Below are 16,216 nucleotides of genomic sequence, written 5' to 3' on the forward strand. Positions count from 1 at the left end.
TGGCGAATGGTGATGTGTCCTTGATACAGGTGAGTCGCTTGGGTACAATAATGAAAAACAAGGAAATTAAGAGGAAAACACATCTAAAAATGATTAGGAAATCTTCAAATCAGCCAGGCTGAATTAGGTTTTTTATAGGAAAACATTAATTCAGCCCACCTGAATTAGGTTTTTTATAGGAAAACATTAATTCAGCCCACCTGAATTAGGTTTTCTATAGGAAAACTTCAATTCAGCCCAGCTGAATTAGGTTTTCTATAGGAAAACTTCAATTCAGCCTGGCTGAATAAGATTTTTAATAGGAAAATTGCAATTCAGCCAGGCTGAATAATGTTTTCCACAGGAAAACTTAAATTCAGCCTGGCTGAATAAGGGTTTCCACAGGAAAATTGCAATTCAGGTGGCTGAATAAGGTTTTCCATAGGAAAATTGCAATTCAGCCTGGCTGAATAAGGTTTTCCGTAGGAAAATTTCAATTCAGCCTGGCTGAATAAGGTGTCCATAGGAAAATTGCAATTCAGCCTGGCTGAATAAGGTGTCCATAGGAAAATTGCAATTCAGCCTGGCTGAATAAGGTTTTCCATAGGAAAACTTCAATTTAGCCTGGCTGAATAGAGGTTCCCATAGGAAAACTTCAATTCAGCCTGGCTGAATAGAGGTTTCCATAGGAAAACTTCAATTTAGCCTGGCTGAATAGAGGTTCCCATAGGAAAACTTCAATTCAGCCTGGCTGAATAGACGTTTTCATAGGAAAACTAAAATTCAACCTGGCTGAATAAGGTTTTCCATAGGAAAATTGCAATTCAGCCTGGCTGAATAAGGTTTTCCATAGGAAAATTGAAAACTTCAATTCAGAAGAAGAAAACTCTAATTTAGCCTGGCTGAATTAGGTTTTCCATAGGAAAACTTCAATTCAGTCCTGTTGAATTAGGTTTTCCATAGGAAAACTTCAATTCTGCCCAGCTGAATTAGGTTTTCCACAGGAAAACTTCAATTCAGCCCGGTAGAATTAGGTTTTCCATAGGAAAACTTCAATTCAGCCCGCCTGAATTAGGTTTTCGATAGGAAAACTTCAATTCAGCCTGGCTGAATTAGGTTTTCCATAGGAAAATTGAAATTCAGCCTGGCTGAATTGGGTTCCTATAGGAAAACTTAAATTCAGACTGGCTGAATTGGGTTTCCGATAGTAAAACTTCAATTCAATAAAAATAAGCTTAGCTGAATTGGGTTTCCGATAAGAAAACTTTAATTTAGCCTGGCTGAATTAGGTTTTCCACAGGAAAACTTCAATTCTGCCCAGCTGAATTAGGTTTTCCATAAGAAAACTTCAATTCAGCCCGGTTGAATTAGGTTTCCGATAGGAAAACTTCAATTCAGCCTGGCTAATTAGATTTTTATAGGAAAACTTCAATTCAGCCTGGCTGAATTGGGTTTCCGATAGGAAAACTTCAATTCAGCCTGGCTGAATTGGGTTTCCGATAGGAAAACTTCAATTCAGCCTGGCTGAATTGGGTTTCCGATAGGAAAACTTCAATTCAGCCTGGCTGAATTGGGTTTCCGATAGGAAAACTTCAATTCAGCCTGGCTGAATTGGGTTTCCGATAGGAAAACTTCAATTCAGCCTGGCTGAATTGGGTTTCCGGTAAGAAAACTTCAATTCAGCCTGGCTGAATTAGGTTTCCGCTATGAAAACTTCTATTCAGCCTGGCTGAATTGAGTTTCCAATAGGAAAAGTTCAATTCAGCACGGCTGAATTAGGTTTCCGGTAGGAAAAGGTCAATTCAGCCTGGCTGAATTAGGTTTTCCATTAGAAAGCTTCAATTCAGCCCAGCTGAATTACGTTTTCAATAGGAAAACTTCAATTCGGCTGGGTAAATACGCTTTTCTTGTATTCAGCTGGGCAGAAGTTAGGTAATTTGGTATTCAGCTAAGCTAAAATATTGATTTATTACTAATGTAGTTGTATAAAATAAAGCGATTCAAACAATTTCCGATTTGTCATAGATTTGTGAGGTATTCAAAGATGTGGTTGAAAGCGAAGAGGTCCCCGGGAAGTTGTCTTGATCCTCATTTGCATTTATGGGAGCTACTCTTGCTGCGGGGCTTTGTTTATTTCTTTTATTCTCTCTTCGCTTATGCAAAGGCAGCGAAGTCCTTGAGAATTTCTTCTCCGTTTCTCCTTCCTTCATACGACGAAACCACTGAAATTGCTCCAAATATTTCTCCACCGATTCGCTTATAAAATACAACTTCAGAGGTTGTAAAGCTTCCTCATTTTCGTCTTCAAATATGGACATGTGAGGCTGGCGAATCCAACAAATATCCACGGCGAAAGTACAATGCAGTAGGAAGAGCAATCCCGTGGTCAAGGAGGCAATACTTTGTTGCTTGCAATGTCGGAAGAAGGCATGTTGGGGCTCCTCAAAATCCGACAAATACATCAAATGGAAATCCCTTTCCGCATGATACATGCTCAGCAGTGAGGCCAAAATAAACATTAACGCACCTGTACCATTAATAATGGCTTCCATTAAGGGCTTGGCCGGACGACCCAGCAATATTCCCAAACTGCCAAACGTGGTGAGGAGGGTAAAGGCAAAATAGGTGCCACAATAAAACATGACATGCGGAATGGGTTCCACCTTATCCAAGCCCATAAAATGTAGAGACAAACAAATGCCAGACATAATTGCTTCCAAGGTTTTGAGAAGGAGCCAAACCTGCTGCATCTTCGGGATTTGATTTAAATTTTTTTTTATTTTAAAATATTTTTTATTTCTTTTTTAGGTTATGACAGCTGCCGCAGTGCCCTCTACATTGGTGAAGTGTTTATATCTGTTCTTTGATTTACCCGCTGTAGAAGATGATCCACCCTCCGAGACACCCAGCGACTTCAATGCCTTTGAGCGTCGCACACTACTGCAAAAGGTCTTTGTACAGCTGCTGGTGAAGCTCTGTTCATATCCGTATCCGGCTGAAGAATTGGCGCGTATGGATGATTTGACTTTGTTATTTTCCGCCATTACCTCACCCTGTCCCACCCACAATATTGTGTGGCGTAAAAATGCTGCCGAAATCCTCACCACCATCTCCCGGCATGGTCTGACAGATGCTGTTGTCAGTTATATACATTGTAAGTTTGTATTGACGCCATTCGGAGAAGAGAGGAAAAAATATATTCATTTTGTTGTTGTTTTGTTTCTTGTAGCCAAAGGCTGTATGGCATTGTGTGTGGACAATATGAGACGCTTAACATTTGGCAATCCCTTGGAAATAGTTGAAATGTTCGTTACCGTCTTTTGTTTTCTAAAAGATTCTAGTCAAGTATCACAGATACTAATGGATGATTTCAAGGCATCACAAGGATATACTTTTCTAACCGATTTTTTGCTCAAGTAAGTAAAAAATTTACCCACCAAGCCATGCCGAATTGAAGATTTCCTATGGAAACTCCTATTCAGCCAGGCTGAATTGAAGATTTCCTATGGAAACTCCTATTCAGCCAGGCTGAACTGAAGATTTCCTATGGAAACTCCTATTCAGTCAAGCTGAATTGAAAATTTCGAATATAGAATCCTATTCAGCCACGGTGAATTGAAGATTTCATATAGAAATTCATATTCAGCTACGCAGAATTGAAGATTTCATATAGAAATTTCCTATGGAAACTCCAATTCCGCCATGCTGAATTGAAGATTTCCTATGGAAACTCCTATTCAGACAGGCTGAATTGAAGATTTCCTATGGAAACTCCTATTCACCCAGGCTGCATTGAAGATTTCCTATAGAAACTCCTATTCAGCCAGGCTGAATTAAAGATTTCCTATAGAAACTCCTATTCAGCCAGGCTGAATTAAAGATTTCCTATGGAAACTTCTATTCAGCCAGGCTGAATTGAAGATTTCCTATGGAAACTTCTATTCAGCCAGGCTGAATTGAAGATTTCCTATGGAAACTTCTATTCAGCCAGGCTGAATTGAAGATTTCCTATGGAAACTTCTATTCAGCCAGGCTGAATTGAAGATTTCCTATGGAAACTTCTATTCAGCCAGGCTGAATTGAAGATTTCCTATGGAAACTTCTATTCAGCCAGGCTGAATTGAAGATTTCCTATGGAAACTTCTATTCAGCCAGGCTGAATTGAAGATTTCCTATGGAAACTTCTATTCAGCCAGGCTGAATTGAAGATTTCCTATGGAAACTTCTATTCAGCCAGGCTGAATTGAAGATTTCCTATGGAAACTTCTATTCAGCCAGGCTGAATTGAAGATTTCCTATGGAAACTTCTATTCAGCCAGGCTGAATTGAAGATTTCCTATGGAAACTTCTATTCAGCCAGGCTGAATTGAAGATTTCCTATGGAAACTTCTATTCAGCCAGGCTGAATTGAAGATTTCCTATGGAAACTTCTATTCAGCCAGGCTGAATTGAAGATTTCCTATGGAAACTTCTATTCAGCCGGGCTGAATTGAAGATTTCCTATGGAAACTTCTATTCAGCCGGGCTGAATTGAAGATTTCCTATGGAAACTTCTATTCAGCCGGGCTGAATTGAAGATTTCCTATGGAAACTTCTATTCAGCCGGGCTGAATTGAAGATTTCCTATGGAAACTTCTATTCAGCCGGGCTGAATTGAAGATTTCCTATGGAAACTTCTATTCAGCCGGGCTGAATTGAAGATTTCCTATGGAAACTTCTATTCAGCCGGGCTGAATTGAAGATTTCCTATGGAAACTTCTATTCAGCCAGGCTGAATTGAAGATTTCCTATGGAAACTTCTATTCAGCCAGGCTGAATTGAAGATTTCCTATGGAAACTTCTATTCAGCCAGGCTGAATTGAAGATTTCCTATGGAAACTTCTATTCAGCCAGGCTGAATTGAAGATTTCCTATGGAAATTTCTATTCAGCCAGGCTGAATTGAAGATTTCCTATGGAAATTTCTATTCAGCCAGGCTGAATTGAAGATTTCCTATGGAAATTTCTATTCAGCCAGGCTGAATTGAAGATTTCCTATGGAAATTTCTATTCAGCCAGGCTGAATTGAAGATTTCCTATGGAAATTTCTATTCAGCCAGGCTGAATTGAAGATTTCCTATGGAAATTTCTATTCAACCAGGCTGAATTGAAGATTTCCTATGGAAATTTCTATTCAGCCAGGCTGAATTAAAGATTGTTTATAGAAAATCTTATTCAGTCACGCTGAATTGCAGAGTTCCATTAGAAAATCTTATCCAGCCAGGCCTAATTGAAGATTTCCTATAATTTTTCTCTATATTTAGTTGTACTAAATTGACATTTTCCTCTTCTTTCTTCCTTTTCCAGATTCGACACAACTCGCACCCACTCTGTTGAAGTCCAGGCTGCCATACGAAATCTGGTCCTCATGATCTCATCGCTGTGTATGTGCGGCTACAATGAGCTGCGACCACCACAGGCTCAAATTAATGCCCTCTTTAAAATGCAAAACTTTCAAATGCCTCAGGCCACATCCCGAGAGACCTGTGTTCGTAACATCTACGCCTTTCAAGTACTACAAACTGTATTCCTAAGAGCCACCTCGTCGGGTCTCTGTTGCACAATATTGGATGCCATCTCAAGGGTTTATCATTCGGAAAATGCCAATTATTTCATATTAGAATCAGAAAACACACTAAGTCAATTTACCGAGAGGATTCACCTGAAGGGCTCTCAGATTCAAGAGAAGTTTTTCGATTTGCTGGAATTCATAGTGTTCCAGCTGAATTTTGTACCCTGCAAGGAATTGATATCGCTGTCGTTGCTACTCAAAAATAACCACTCAACCAGCTGTAGTATTTTGTGTCTAAAGACTTTGCTGAATATCCTGAGGCATAACAATGTCTTTAAGGATGTATATCGGGAGGTTGGCATCTTGGAGGTATTTGTAACCTGTCTAAATCGTTATGCCGAACATGTTCGAACAATAACCAAAGATGAAGAAAGTGCTGTGGTGATACCACAAGAAGGAGAGACTGAGGATCTTTCCGATAGCATGGGTAAACATGTCCTGGAAGCCCTAACCATACTGCTCAGTGGGAATAATAACAATGCCAATGTGTTTCGTGAGAGTGGCGGGGCCAAGTGTATCCACGATTTGGTGAAGTTCAAGCATTGCCGACCCCAATCTCTGGGCATTATACGGGAACTGATACTCTCGGCCGGTGGTGATGATGACATGCTCTTCATTCTATCGGTCATGCATGCTGTTCCACCCTATCAGGTGGAATTTAAAATACAAATTCTCAATATGCTCCTGGGCTGTCTAAAGGATTCACATCGCACCCGCACAGTGTTCCGTAAAGTTGGTGGTTTTGTCTACTTGACCAGTGTCTTTGTTTCGTTGGATGGCAAGCTTTGTGATGACGATAAGCTGGAGTCAGAAGATCCCGAGGCCCAGCTAATACCTCAAGATGATTTGGTGTTGCTACTGCAAATGGTTTGCCAAACCTTGGCCACAGCTATGCGTTTCGAGCCTGCCAATGCTAAATTTTTCCATCAGGAAATTTGTACCGCCTCGCTTTGCGATACTCTTCGGCTCTTGGGATGTTTTGGCAATGAAACAGAACTGCCGGAATTTAAGGGGATTTTCAAAGCCGATACTACCACGCAGAAGTATTATCATGAAGTCTTTTCGGGAGATATTTTGAATTATAGGTAAGAAATTTTCATATTCTATAGAAAACGTTCAATTCAGCCAGGCTGAATAAGGTTCCATTAGGAAAACTTCAATTCAGCCTGGCTGAATAAGTTTTTCCATAGGAAAATTGGAATTCAGCCTGGCTGAATAAGGTTTTCCATAGGAAAATTGCAATTCAGCCTGGCTGAATAAGGTTTTCCATAGGAAAATTGCAATTCAGCCTGGCTGAATAAGGTTTTCCATATGAAAATTGCAATTCAGCCTGGCTGAATAAGGTTTTCCATATGAAAATTGCAATTCAGCCTGGCTGAATAAGATTTTCCATAGGAGAATTGCAATTCAGCTTGGCTGAATAAGATTTTCCATAGGAGAATTGCAATTCAGCCTGGCTGAATAAGCTTTGCCATAGGAGAATTGCAATTCAGCCTGGCTGAATAAGCTTTGCTATAGGAAAATTGCAATTCAGCCTGGCTGAATAAGCTTTGCCACAGGAAAATTGCAATTCAGCCTGGCTGAATAAGGTTTTCCTTAGGAAAATTGCAATTCAGCCTGGCTGAATAAGATTTTCATTGCAATTCAGCCTGGCTGAATAAGGTTTTCCATAGGAAAATTGCAATTCAGCCTGGCTGAATAAGGTTTTCCATAGGAAAATTGCAATTCAGCCTGGCTGAATAAGGTTTTCCATAGGAAAATTGCAATTCAGCCTGGCTGAATAAGGTTTTCCATAGGAAAATTGCAATTCAGCCTGGCTGAATAAGGTTTTCCATAGGAAAATTGCAATTCAGCCTGGCTGAATAAGGTTTTCCATAGGAAAATTGCAATTCAGCCTGGCTGAATAAGGTTTTCCATAGGAAAATTGCAATTCAGCCTGGCTGAATAAGGTTTTCCATAGGAAAATTGCAATTCAGCCTGGCTGAATAAGGTTTTCCATAGGAAAATTGCAATTCAGCCTGGCTGAATAAGGTTTTCCATAGGAAAATTGCAATTCAGCCTGGCTGAATAAAGTTTTCCATAGGAAAATTACAATTCAGCCAGGCTGAATAAGGTTTTCCATAGGAAAATTGCAATTCAGCCTGGCTGAATAATGTTTTCCATAGGAAAATTACAATTCAGCCTGGCTGAATAAGGTTTTCCATAGGAAAATTGCAATTCAGCCTGGCTGAATAAGGTTTTCCATAGGAAAATTGCAATTCAGCCTGGCTGAATAAGGTTTTCCATAGGAAAATTGCAATTCAGCCTGGCTGAATAAGGTTTTCCATAGGAAAATTGCAATTCAGCCTGGCTGAATAAGGTTTTCCATAGGAAAATTGCAATTCAGCCTGGCTGAATAAGGTTTTCCATAGGAAAATTGCAATTCAGCCTGGCTGAATAAGGTTTTCCATAGGAAAATTGCAATTCAGCCTGGCTGAATAAGGTTTTCCATAGGAAAATTGCAATTCAGCCTGGCTGAATAAGGTTTTCCATAGGAAAATTGCAATTCAGCCTGGCTGAATAAGGTTTTCCATAGGAAAATTGCAATTCAGCCTGGCTGAATAAGGTTTTCAATAGGAAAATTGCAATTCAGCCTGGCTGAATAAGGTTTTCAATAGGAAAATTGCAATTCAGCCTGGCTGAATAAGGTTTTCCATAGGAAAATTGCAATTCAGCCTGGCTGAATAAGGTTTTCCATAGGAAAATTGCAATTCAGCCTGGCTGAATAAGGTTTTCCATAGGAAAATTGCAATTCAGCCTGGCTGAATAAGATTTTCCATAGGAAAATTGCAATTCAGCCTGGCTGAATAAGATTTTCCATAGGAAAATTGCAATTCAGCCTGGCTGAATAAGATTTTCCATAGGAAAATTGCAATTCAGCCTGGCTGAATAAGATTTTCCATAGGAAAATTGCAATTCAGCCTGGCTGAATAAGATTTTCCACAGGAAAATTGCAATTCAGCCTGGCTGAATAAGATTTTCCATAGGAAAATTGCAATTCAGCCTGGCTGAATAAGATTTTCCATAGGAAAATTGCAATTCAGCCTGGCTGAATAAGATTTTCCATAGGAAAATTGCAATTCAGCCTGGCTGAATAAGATTTTCCATAGGAAAATTGCAATTCAGCCTGGCTGAATAAGATTTTCCATAGGAAAATTGCAATTCAGCCTGGCTGAATAAGATTTTCCATAGGAAAATTGCAATTCAGCCTGGCTGAATAAGATTTTCCATAGGAAAATTGCAATTCAGCCTGGCTGAATAAGATTTTCCATAGGAAAATTGCAATTCAGCCTGGCTGAATAAGATTTTCCATAGGAAAATTGCAATTCAGCCTGGCTGAATAAGATTTTCCATAGGAAAATTGCAATTCAGCCTGGCTGAATAAGATTTTCCATAGGAAAATTGCAATTCAGCCTGGCTGAATAAGATTTTCCATAGGAAAATTGCAATTCAGCCTGGCTGAATAAGATTTTCCATAGGAAAATTGCAATTCAGCCTGGCTGAATAAGATTTTCCATAGGAAAATTGCAATTCAGCCTGGCTGAATAAGATTTTCCATAGGAAAATTGCAATTCAGCCTGGCTGAATAAGATTTTCCATAGGAAAATTGCAATTCAGCCTGGCTGAATAAGATTTTCCATAGGAAAATTGCAATTCAGCCTGGCTGAATAAGATTTTCCATAGGAAAATTGCAATTCAGCCTGGCTGAATAAGATTTTCCATAGGAAAATTGCAATTCAGCCTGGCTGAATAAGATTTTCCATAGGAAAATTGCAATTCAGCCTGGCTGAATAAGATTTTCCATAGGAAAATTGCAATTCAGCCTGGCTGAATAAGATTTTCCATAGGAAAATTGCAATTCAGCCTGGCTGAATAAGATTTTCCATAGGAAAATTGCAATTCAGCCTGGCTGAATAAGATTTTCCATAGGAAAATTGCAATTCAGCCTGGCTGAATAAGATTTTCCATAGGAAAATTGCAATTCAGCCTGGCTGAATAAGATTTTCCATAGGAAAATTGCAATTCAGCCTGGCTGAATAAGATTTTCCATAGGAAAATTGCAATTCAGCCTGGCTGAATAAGATTTTCCATAGGAAAATTGCAATTCAGCCTGGCTGAATAAGATTTTCCATAGGAAAATTGCAATTCAGCCTGGCTGAATAAGATTTTCCATAGGAAAATTGCAATTCAGCCTGGCTGAATAAGGTTTTCCATAGGAAAGTTGCAATTCAGCCTGGCTGAATAAGGTTTTCCATAGGAAAATTGCAATTCAGCCTGGCTGAATAAGGTTTTCCATAGGAAAATTGCAATTCAACCTGGCTGAATAAGGTTTTCCATAGGAAAATTGCAATTCAGCCTGGCTGAATAAGGTTTTCCATAGGAAAATTGCAATTCAGCCTGGCTGAATAAGGGTTTCCATAGGAAAATTGCAATTCAGCCTGGCTGAATAAGGTTTTCCATAGGAAAATTGCAATTCAGCCTGGCTGAATAAGGTTTTCCATACGAAAATTGCAATTCAGCCTGGCTGAATAAGGTTTTCCATAGGAAAATTGCAATTCAGCCTGGCTGAATAAGGTTTTCCATAGGAAAATTGCAATTCAGCCTGGCTGAATAAGGTTTTCCATAGGGAAATTGCAATTCAGCGTGGCTGAATAAGATTTTCCATAGGGTAATTGCAATTCAGCCTGGCTGAATAAGGTTTTCCATAGGAAAATTGCAATTCAGCCTGGCTGAATAAGGTTTTCCATAGGAAAATTGCAATTCAGCCTGGCTGAATAAGGTTTTCCATAGGAAAATTGCAATTCAAGCTGGCTGAAATATGAAAATTGCAATTCAGCATGGCTGAATTAGGTTCCCGATAGGAAAACCTCTATATATTTATCCCTTTTACTTTTTATTCCAGCTTTAATGACTCCATACCCCGCTCCCTGTCGTACGTGTGTGTAGTCTATCGTCTGCTCTACAGTATTGCCTTGGACAATTTTGAATCTCCTAATCTGAATAACATAATTACACTCTTCAATGATCAATTGAATCGTTCACCAACCAAAGAATTAGCTTTACCTCCAGCTCACCCCAATCAGTTGAATCTGTCACAACCTACACCAGAACCTCGCATTGTTCATCCCGGTGTTGTTTTGTGCATGATCCAGCTACTACCCAGCGTTACCCATTCTCAGCAGCATACTCTAGCCACAAATTTGCAGGTGTACCTTAGCGAAATCATCAAATCCTTGGTACGCAGCGAACGCAATCAACAGATAATGTGTGATTTCGGTTTGGCTGGCCACTTGCTAAAAATCGCCCGCAAAGCTTTATCCGAAGAAGTCAATCCTCTACATGTCCCCATGCAATACATTTTGGAAAGATTGGCAGCTCAGGCTTTACAGCCCACAGAGCTAAGGGAATTTTTGCGTTTGGGTGAACCCTTATCGTGCAAAGATATTGATCTTAATAAATGCTATTCCATGGGTGGACCTGTACCCTTGACTCGTATCAAAACATTGGTCTCTATGACCACACCAAGAGATTTTCGGGCTCATGGTTCGAGTACTTTACCACCATTTGTGGAAATGGATATGTCAGCGGAAGGATTTGGCTGTCTTTATTTACCCTCGCTAGCACCTCAAGCTACGGCCACAGCTGGTGGAACCATAGATGCTAATACGATTGGTGGCATTGGTTCCGGTGATCGGATATTTCCACCTCAGACAGGTCTATCATTTTCCACATGGTTTTGTGTTGAGAAATTCTCAGATCCCAAGACGGATCCTCATTGTGTGCGTTTGCTGACATTGGTGCGTACCATACACAATCCGAGAGAAGAGAATTTGGTGTGCCTCTCAATTTTACTCTCAGCGAGAGATAAGGCAATTGTGGTATCTACGCAGGAGACACTAGTGACACCAAGTAAAAGTAAGTTAAAAGAAAATTCAGCTTCTATTTGCATTAAAAAACTTCTATTCATCCGTGCTGAATTAGTTTTCCATTAGGAAAACTGCAATTCAGCCTGGCTGAATAAGTTTTAGCTTGGCTGAATAAGTTTTCCATTAGGAAAACTGCAATTCAGCCTGGCTGAATAAGCTTTGCGATAGGAAATCTTCAATTCTGCCTGGCTGAACAAGCTTTCCGATAGGAAACCTTCAATTCAGCCTGGCTAAATAAGGTTTCCAAAAGGAAAACTCAAATTCAGCATGGCTGAAAAAGGTTTTCTGGTAGGAAAACTTCAATTCAGCCTGGCTGAATATGTTTTCTATTAAGAAAACTGCAATGCAGCCTGGCTGAATAAGTTTTCCGAAAGGAAAACTGCAATTCAGCCTAGCTGAATAAGTCTTCCGTTAGGAAAACTGCAATTCAGCCTGGCTGAACAGGTTTTCTATAGGAAAACTGCAATTCAGCCTGGCTGAATAAGGTTTTCTATAGGAAAACTGCAATTCAGCCTGGCTGAATAAGGTTTTCTATAGGAAAACTGCAATTCAGCCTGGCTGAATAAGGTTTTCTATAGGAAAACTGCAATTCAGCCTGGCTGAATAAGGTTTTCTATAGGAAAACTGCAATTCAGCCTGGCTGAATAAGGTTTTCTATATGAAAACTGCAATTCAGCCTGGCTGAATAAGGTTTTCTATATGAAAACTGCAATTCAGCCTGGCTGAATAAGGTTTTCTATATGAAAACTGCAATTCAGCCTGGCTGAATAAGGTTTTCTATATGAAAACTGCAATTCAGCCTGGCTGAATAAGGTTTTCTATATGAAAACTGCAATTCGGCCTGGCTGAATAAGGTTTTCTATATGAAAACTGCAATTCAGCCTGGCTGAATAAGGTTTTCTATATGAAAACTGCAATTCAGCCTGGCTGAATAAGGTTTTCTATATGAAAACTGCAATTCAGCCTGGCTGAATAAGGTTTTCTATATGAAAACTGCAATTCAGCCTGGCTGAATAAGGTTTTCCATTAGGAAAACTTCAATTCAGACTGGCTGAATAAGTTTTCCATTAGGAAAACTGCAATTCAGTCTGGCTGAATAAGTTTTCCATTAGGAAAACTGCAACTCAGCCTGGCTGAATAAGTTTTCCATTAGGAAATTTGCAATTCAGCCTGGCTGAATAAGTTTTCCATTAGAAAAACTGCAATTCAGCCTGGCTGAATAAGTTTTCCATTAGAAAAACTGCAATTCAGCCTGGCTGAATAAGTTTTCCATTAGAAAAACTGCAATTCAGCATGGCTGAATAGGGTTTTCCATAAAAAAACTTCAATTCAGTCTGGCTGAATTAGGTTTCCGTTAGGAAAACTTCAATTCAGCCTGGCTGAATAGGGTTTTCCATAGGAAAACTTCAATTCAGCCTGGCTGAATAGGGTTTTCCATAGGAAAACTTCAATTCAGCCTGGCTGAATAGGGTTTTCCATAGGAAAACTTCAATTCAGCCTGGCTGAATAGGGTTTTCCATAGGAAAACTTCAATTCAGCCTGGCTGAATAGGGTTTTCCATAGGAAAACTTCAATTCAGCCTGGCTGAATAGGGTTTTCCATAGAAAAACTTCAATTCAGCCTGGCTGAATAGGGTTTTCCATAGGAAAACTTCAATTCAGCCTGGCTGAATAGGGTTTTCCATAGGAAAACTTCAATTCAGCCTGGCTGAATATGTTTTCCATTAGGAAAAGTGCAATTCAGCCTGGATGAATATGTTTTCCATTAGGAAAAGTGCAATTCAGCCTGGCTGAATAAGTTTTCCATTAGGAAAACTGCAATTCAGCCTGGCTGAATAAGTTTTCCATTATGAAACTTTATAACTTCTTTTAAATTATTCTTTTTATTCCTAGGCCTTGGTGATTGGGAACCTGAGGGTTCGGATGATAACAGTGCCCGCATATGGTGCCCTGATCTGTTGCATGAAGGCCAGTGGCACCATCTGGTGGTTGTACTTAATCGAGCAGTACTGAAAAACTCAAGTTTGTCGCTGTACTTGGATGGAACGGTATGTAGCTCCCTAATATTCCCGTGAGTAGGAATCTTAATTTTTATCTCTCTTCCTTAGCCCTTGCATTCCCAAAAACTCCATTATATATCACAAAATCCTGGAGCTGGTTCAGCGAATCTACCGGTGGCGACCTCGGTGTTTGGTTATATTGGCACTCCACCCATATGGCGCCGTTATTCTCGCCTGTGTTGGAAGCAAGGAGTCTGTCACCTGTTGGAAGATGTGGTGAATCAACAAACGGTCCAGACCATATACAATTTGGGCCCACACTACATGGGCTCCTTGCAGGCTCCTCAACTGGGCAAGAAGGTAGAACCTTTGGGTCCCTTGGTTGCTGAGGAAAAAGTGTTGCTGGGTCTAAATGCCAAGGCTGTGTCACAGCTGACATTGGTTAAGATTAGGAAGGTTTATAGCCGTGCCGATAACAAGTCCATTGCCAAACAGTTGGGCATGAATTCCCATGAAAATGCCACGCCCATAAAGTAAGTTGGAGGTTTTTGTGAAAATATTCAACTTTTTCATTATTCCCCTTTTCATGTCGTTTTAGGATCCTCCATAATTCTGCTGGTCATTTGGCTGGAGCTGGTCGCACATTAGGCGGTGTGGTAGTAGGCTATTTGGGTGTTCGAGTCTTTAGTCCCCATCCCGTCTCAGCCATGATCGACACCGTTGGCGGTTGTAATGTTTTACTGGGCATCATTGCCATGGCCCAAGATGTTGAGTCTTTGTATGCTGGCGTCAAGGCCTTAACCTGTGTGGTACGCAGCAACCGTGCCGCCCAAAGTGAAATGGATCGCAAGCGTTGTTATCAAACACTTGGAATGTTCTTCAAGAAGAAGAAAAATCTCTTAAATTCCCACATTTTGCACTTGACATTTGGCTTGGTGGGCACTGTTAACAGTGGCCAAGATATGTCAGCCATACCCAATGTTACAGCCTTTCAAGATCTCCTCTGTGATTTGGATATATGGCATAATGCTCCAAATGGCCTACTAAGATCGCTGCTGGAACATTTATTGGAATTGGCTGTGGAGTCGAATGAGAAGAAACAAAATGTGAAAATCATGAGAGAGTTACAGCTACTCAACAAACTGCTCTACATCATAGTGGATATACAAGACCACTCAACGCGGGAGATTCTCTTCAATTTGGTTGAAGCTCTGCTGGGTGGCCAACCAAGGCACTCGGATCTTTTACTATTTGGCCAGTATTGTGCTTCCAAATTACCCAAAGCCGATCAAGTGGAAAAGTCGTTGATATTACCCACAATGAAACCCACCCCAAATCCTTCCAATTCCGCTGCTACTGCCGAAAATGATACGACTGCTCAAAATATCTATCTACGTAATCGTTGTCTTTCTCTACTCCACGGTTTGCTGTTTACCGCGCGTAATACTGTCAATTACATCATTTGCGATGACATCTCCAAGACCTTGGGCATGGATTGGCTGTTGTTGTTTATGCAGCCCAATGTCCATTTTACCACGGTCATTATTGCGGTACGTATTTTGGTGGTCATTTCTGCCAATGAAAGTTTTTTGGTACGTTTCCGGGATTCTACCCACAATGGAGGTTATTTGAGGTTCACCGAAATGGTATCACAAAAGAAGTCAATGGGTATTGCTGCCCAGCAATTGAATGCAAGGCCTTCAACGGGAACTGGAACTGTTATAGTGGCCACTACACAAAATACTATACAGCATTTGCCAACACATATTGCCGGAGAAGTGCGGACTGCAGCTTTGAATATACCAGGTAGGAGACTAAGATTCATTATTCCCATTGAAAACCTCATTCAGCAAAGCTGAAATGAAGTTTTCCTAACGAAAATCTTATTCAGCCAGGCTGAATAGAAGATTTCCTAACGAAAATCTTATTCAGACAGGCTGGATTGAAGATTACCTAACGAAAATCTTATTCAGCCAGGCTGAATTGAAGATTACCTAACGAAAATCTTATTCAGCCAGGCTGAATTGAAGATTACCTAACGAAAATCTTATTCAGCCAGACTGAATTGAAGATTTCCTAACGAAAATCTTATTCAGCCAGGCTGAATTGAAGATTTCCTAACGAAAATCTTATTCAGCCAGGCTGAATTGAAGATTTCCTAACGAAAATCTTATTCAGCCAGGCTGAATTGAAGATTTCCTAACGAAAATCTTATTCAGCCAGGCTGAATTGAAGATTTCCTAACGAAAATCTTATTCAGCCAGGCTGAATTGAAGATTTCCTAACGAAAATCTTATTCAGCCAGGCTGAATTGAAGATTTCCTAACGAAAATCTTATTCAGCCAGGCTGAATTGAAGATTTCCTAACGAAAATCTTATTCAGCCAGGCTGAATTGAAGATTTCCTAACGAAAATCTTATTCAGCCAGGCTGAATTGAAGATTTCCTAACGAAAATCTTATTCAGCCAGGCTGAATTGAAGATTTCCTAACGAAAATCTTATTCAGCCAGGCTGAATTGAAGATTTCCTAACGAAAATCTTATTCAGCCAGGCTGAATTGAAGATTTCCTAACGAAAATCTTATTCAGCCAGGCTGAATTGAAGATTTCCTAACGAAAATCTTATTCAGCCAGGCTGAATTTAAAATTTCCTAACGAAAATC

General features: G+C 39.9%; 2 protein-coding genes across 3 annotated transcripts in view; one reads left to right on the plus strand and one right to left on the minus strand.

Moving 5' to 3' along the window:
* Window positions 1-6: 6 nt before the first annotated feature.
* The window catches only part of LOC141393921 (WD repeat and FYVE domain-containing protein 3-like), a 42,200-nt gene continuing 25,990 nt past the window's right edge, over window positions 7-16,216 (plus strand). For both annotated transcript variants that reach the window (XM_073967548.1, XM_073967549.1), the window contains exons 1-8: window positions 7-29; window positions 2,788-3,133; window positions 3,209-3,395; window positions 5,325-6,674; window positions 10,532-11,544; window positions 13,448-13,602; window positions 13,663-14,087; window positions 14,153-15,360. In XM_073967548.1, coding sequence (XP_073823649.1) covers window positions 2,791-3,133; window positions 3,209-3,395; window positions 5,325-6,674; window positions 10,532-11,544; window positions 13,448-13,602; window positions 13,663-14,087; window positions 14,153-15,360 — 4,681 coding nt within the window. In that variant the 5' untranslated portion in view covers window positions 7-29; window positions 2,788-2,790. The remainder of the gene's footprint in view (window positions 30-2,787; window positions 3,134-3,208; window positions 3,396-5,324; window positions 6,675-10,531; window positions 11,545-13,447; window positions 13,603-13,662; window positions 14,088-14,152; window positions 15,361-16,216) is intronic.
* LOC141393922 (uncharacterized) lies at window positions 1,923-2,775 on the minus strand. Its single transcript, XM_073967550.1, has one exon. It carries the CDS (start codon window positions 2,727-2,729, stop codon window positions 1,980-1,982), a length of 750 nt encoding a protein of 249 aa, XP_073823651.1. The 5' UTR covers window positions 2,730-2,775; the 3' UTR covers window positions 1,923-1,979.

The sequence above is a fragment of the Musca autumnalis genome, unplaced genomic scaffold, assembly GCF_047663935.1.
Source record: "Musca autumnalis isolate F117 unplaced genomic scaffold, ASM4766393v1 scaffold_2, whole genome shotgun sequence".
Classification (NCBI taxonomy): domain Eukaryota; kingdom Metazoa; phylum Arthropoda; class Insecta; order Diptera; family Muscidae; genus Musca; species Musca autumnalis.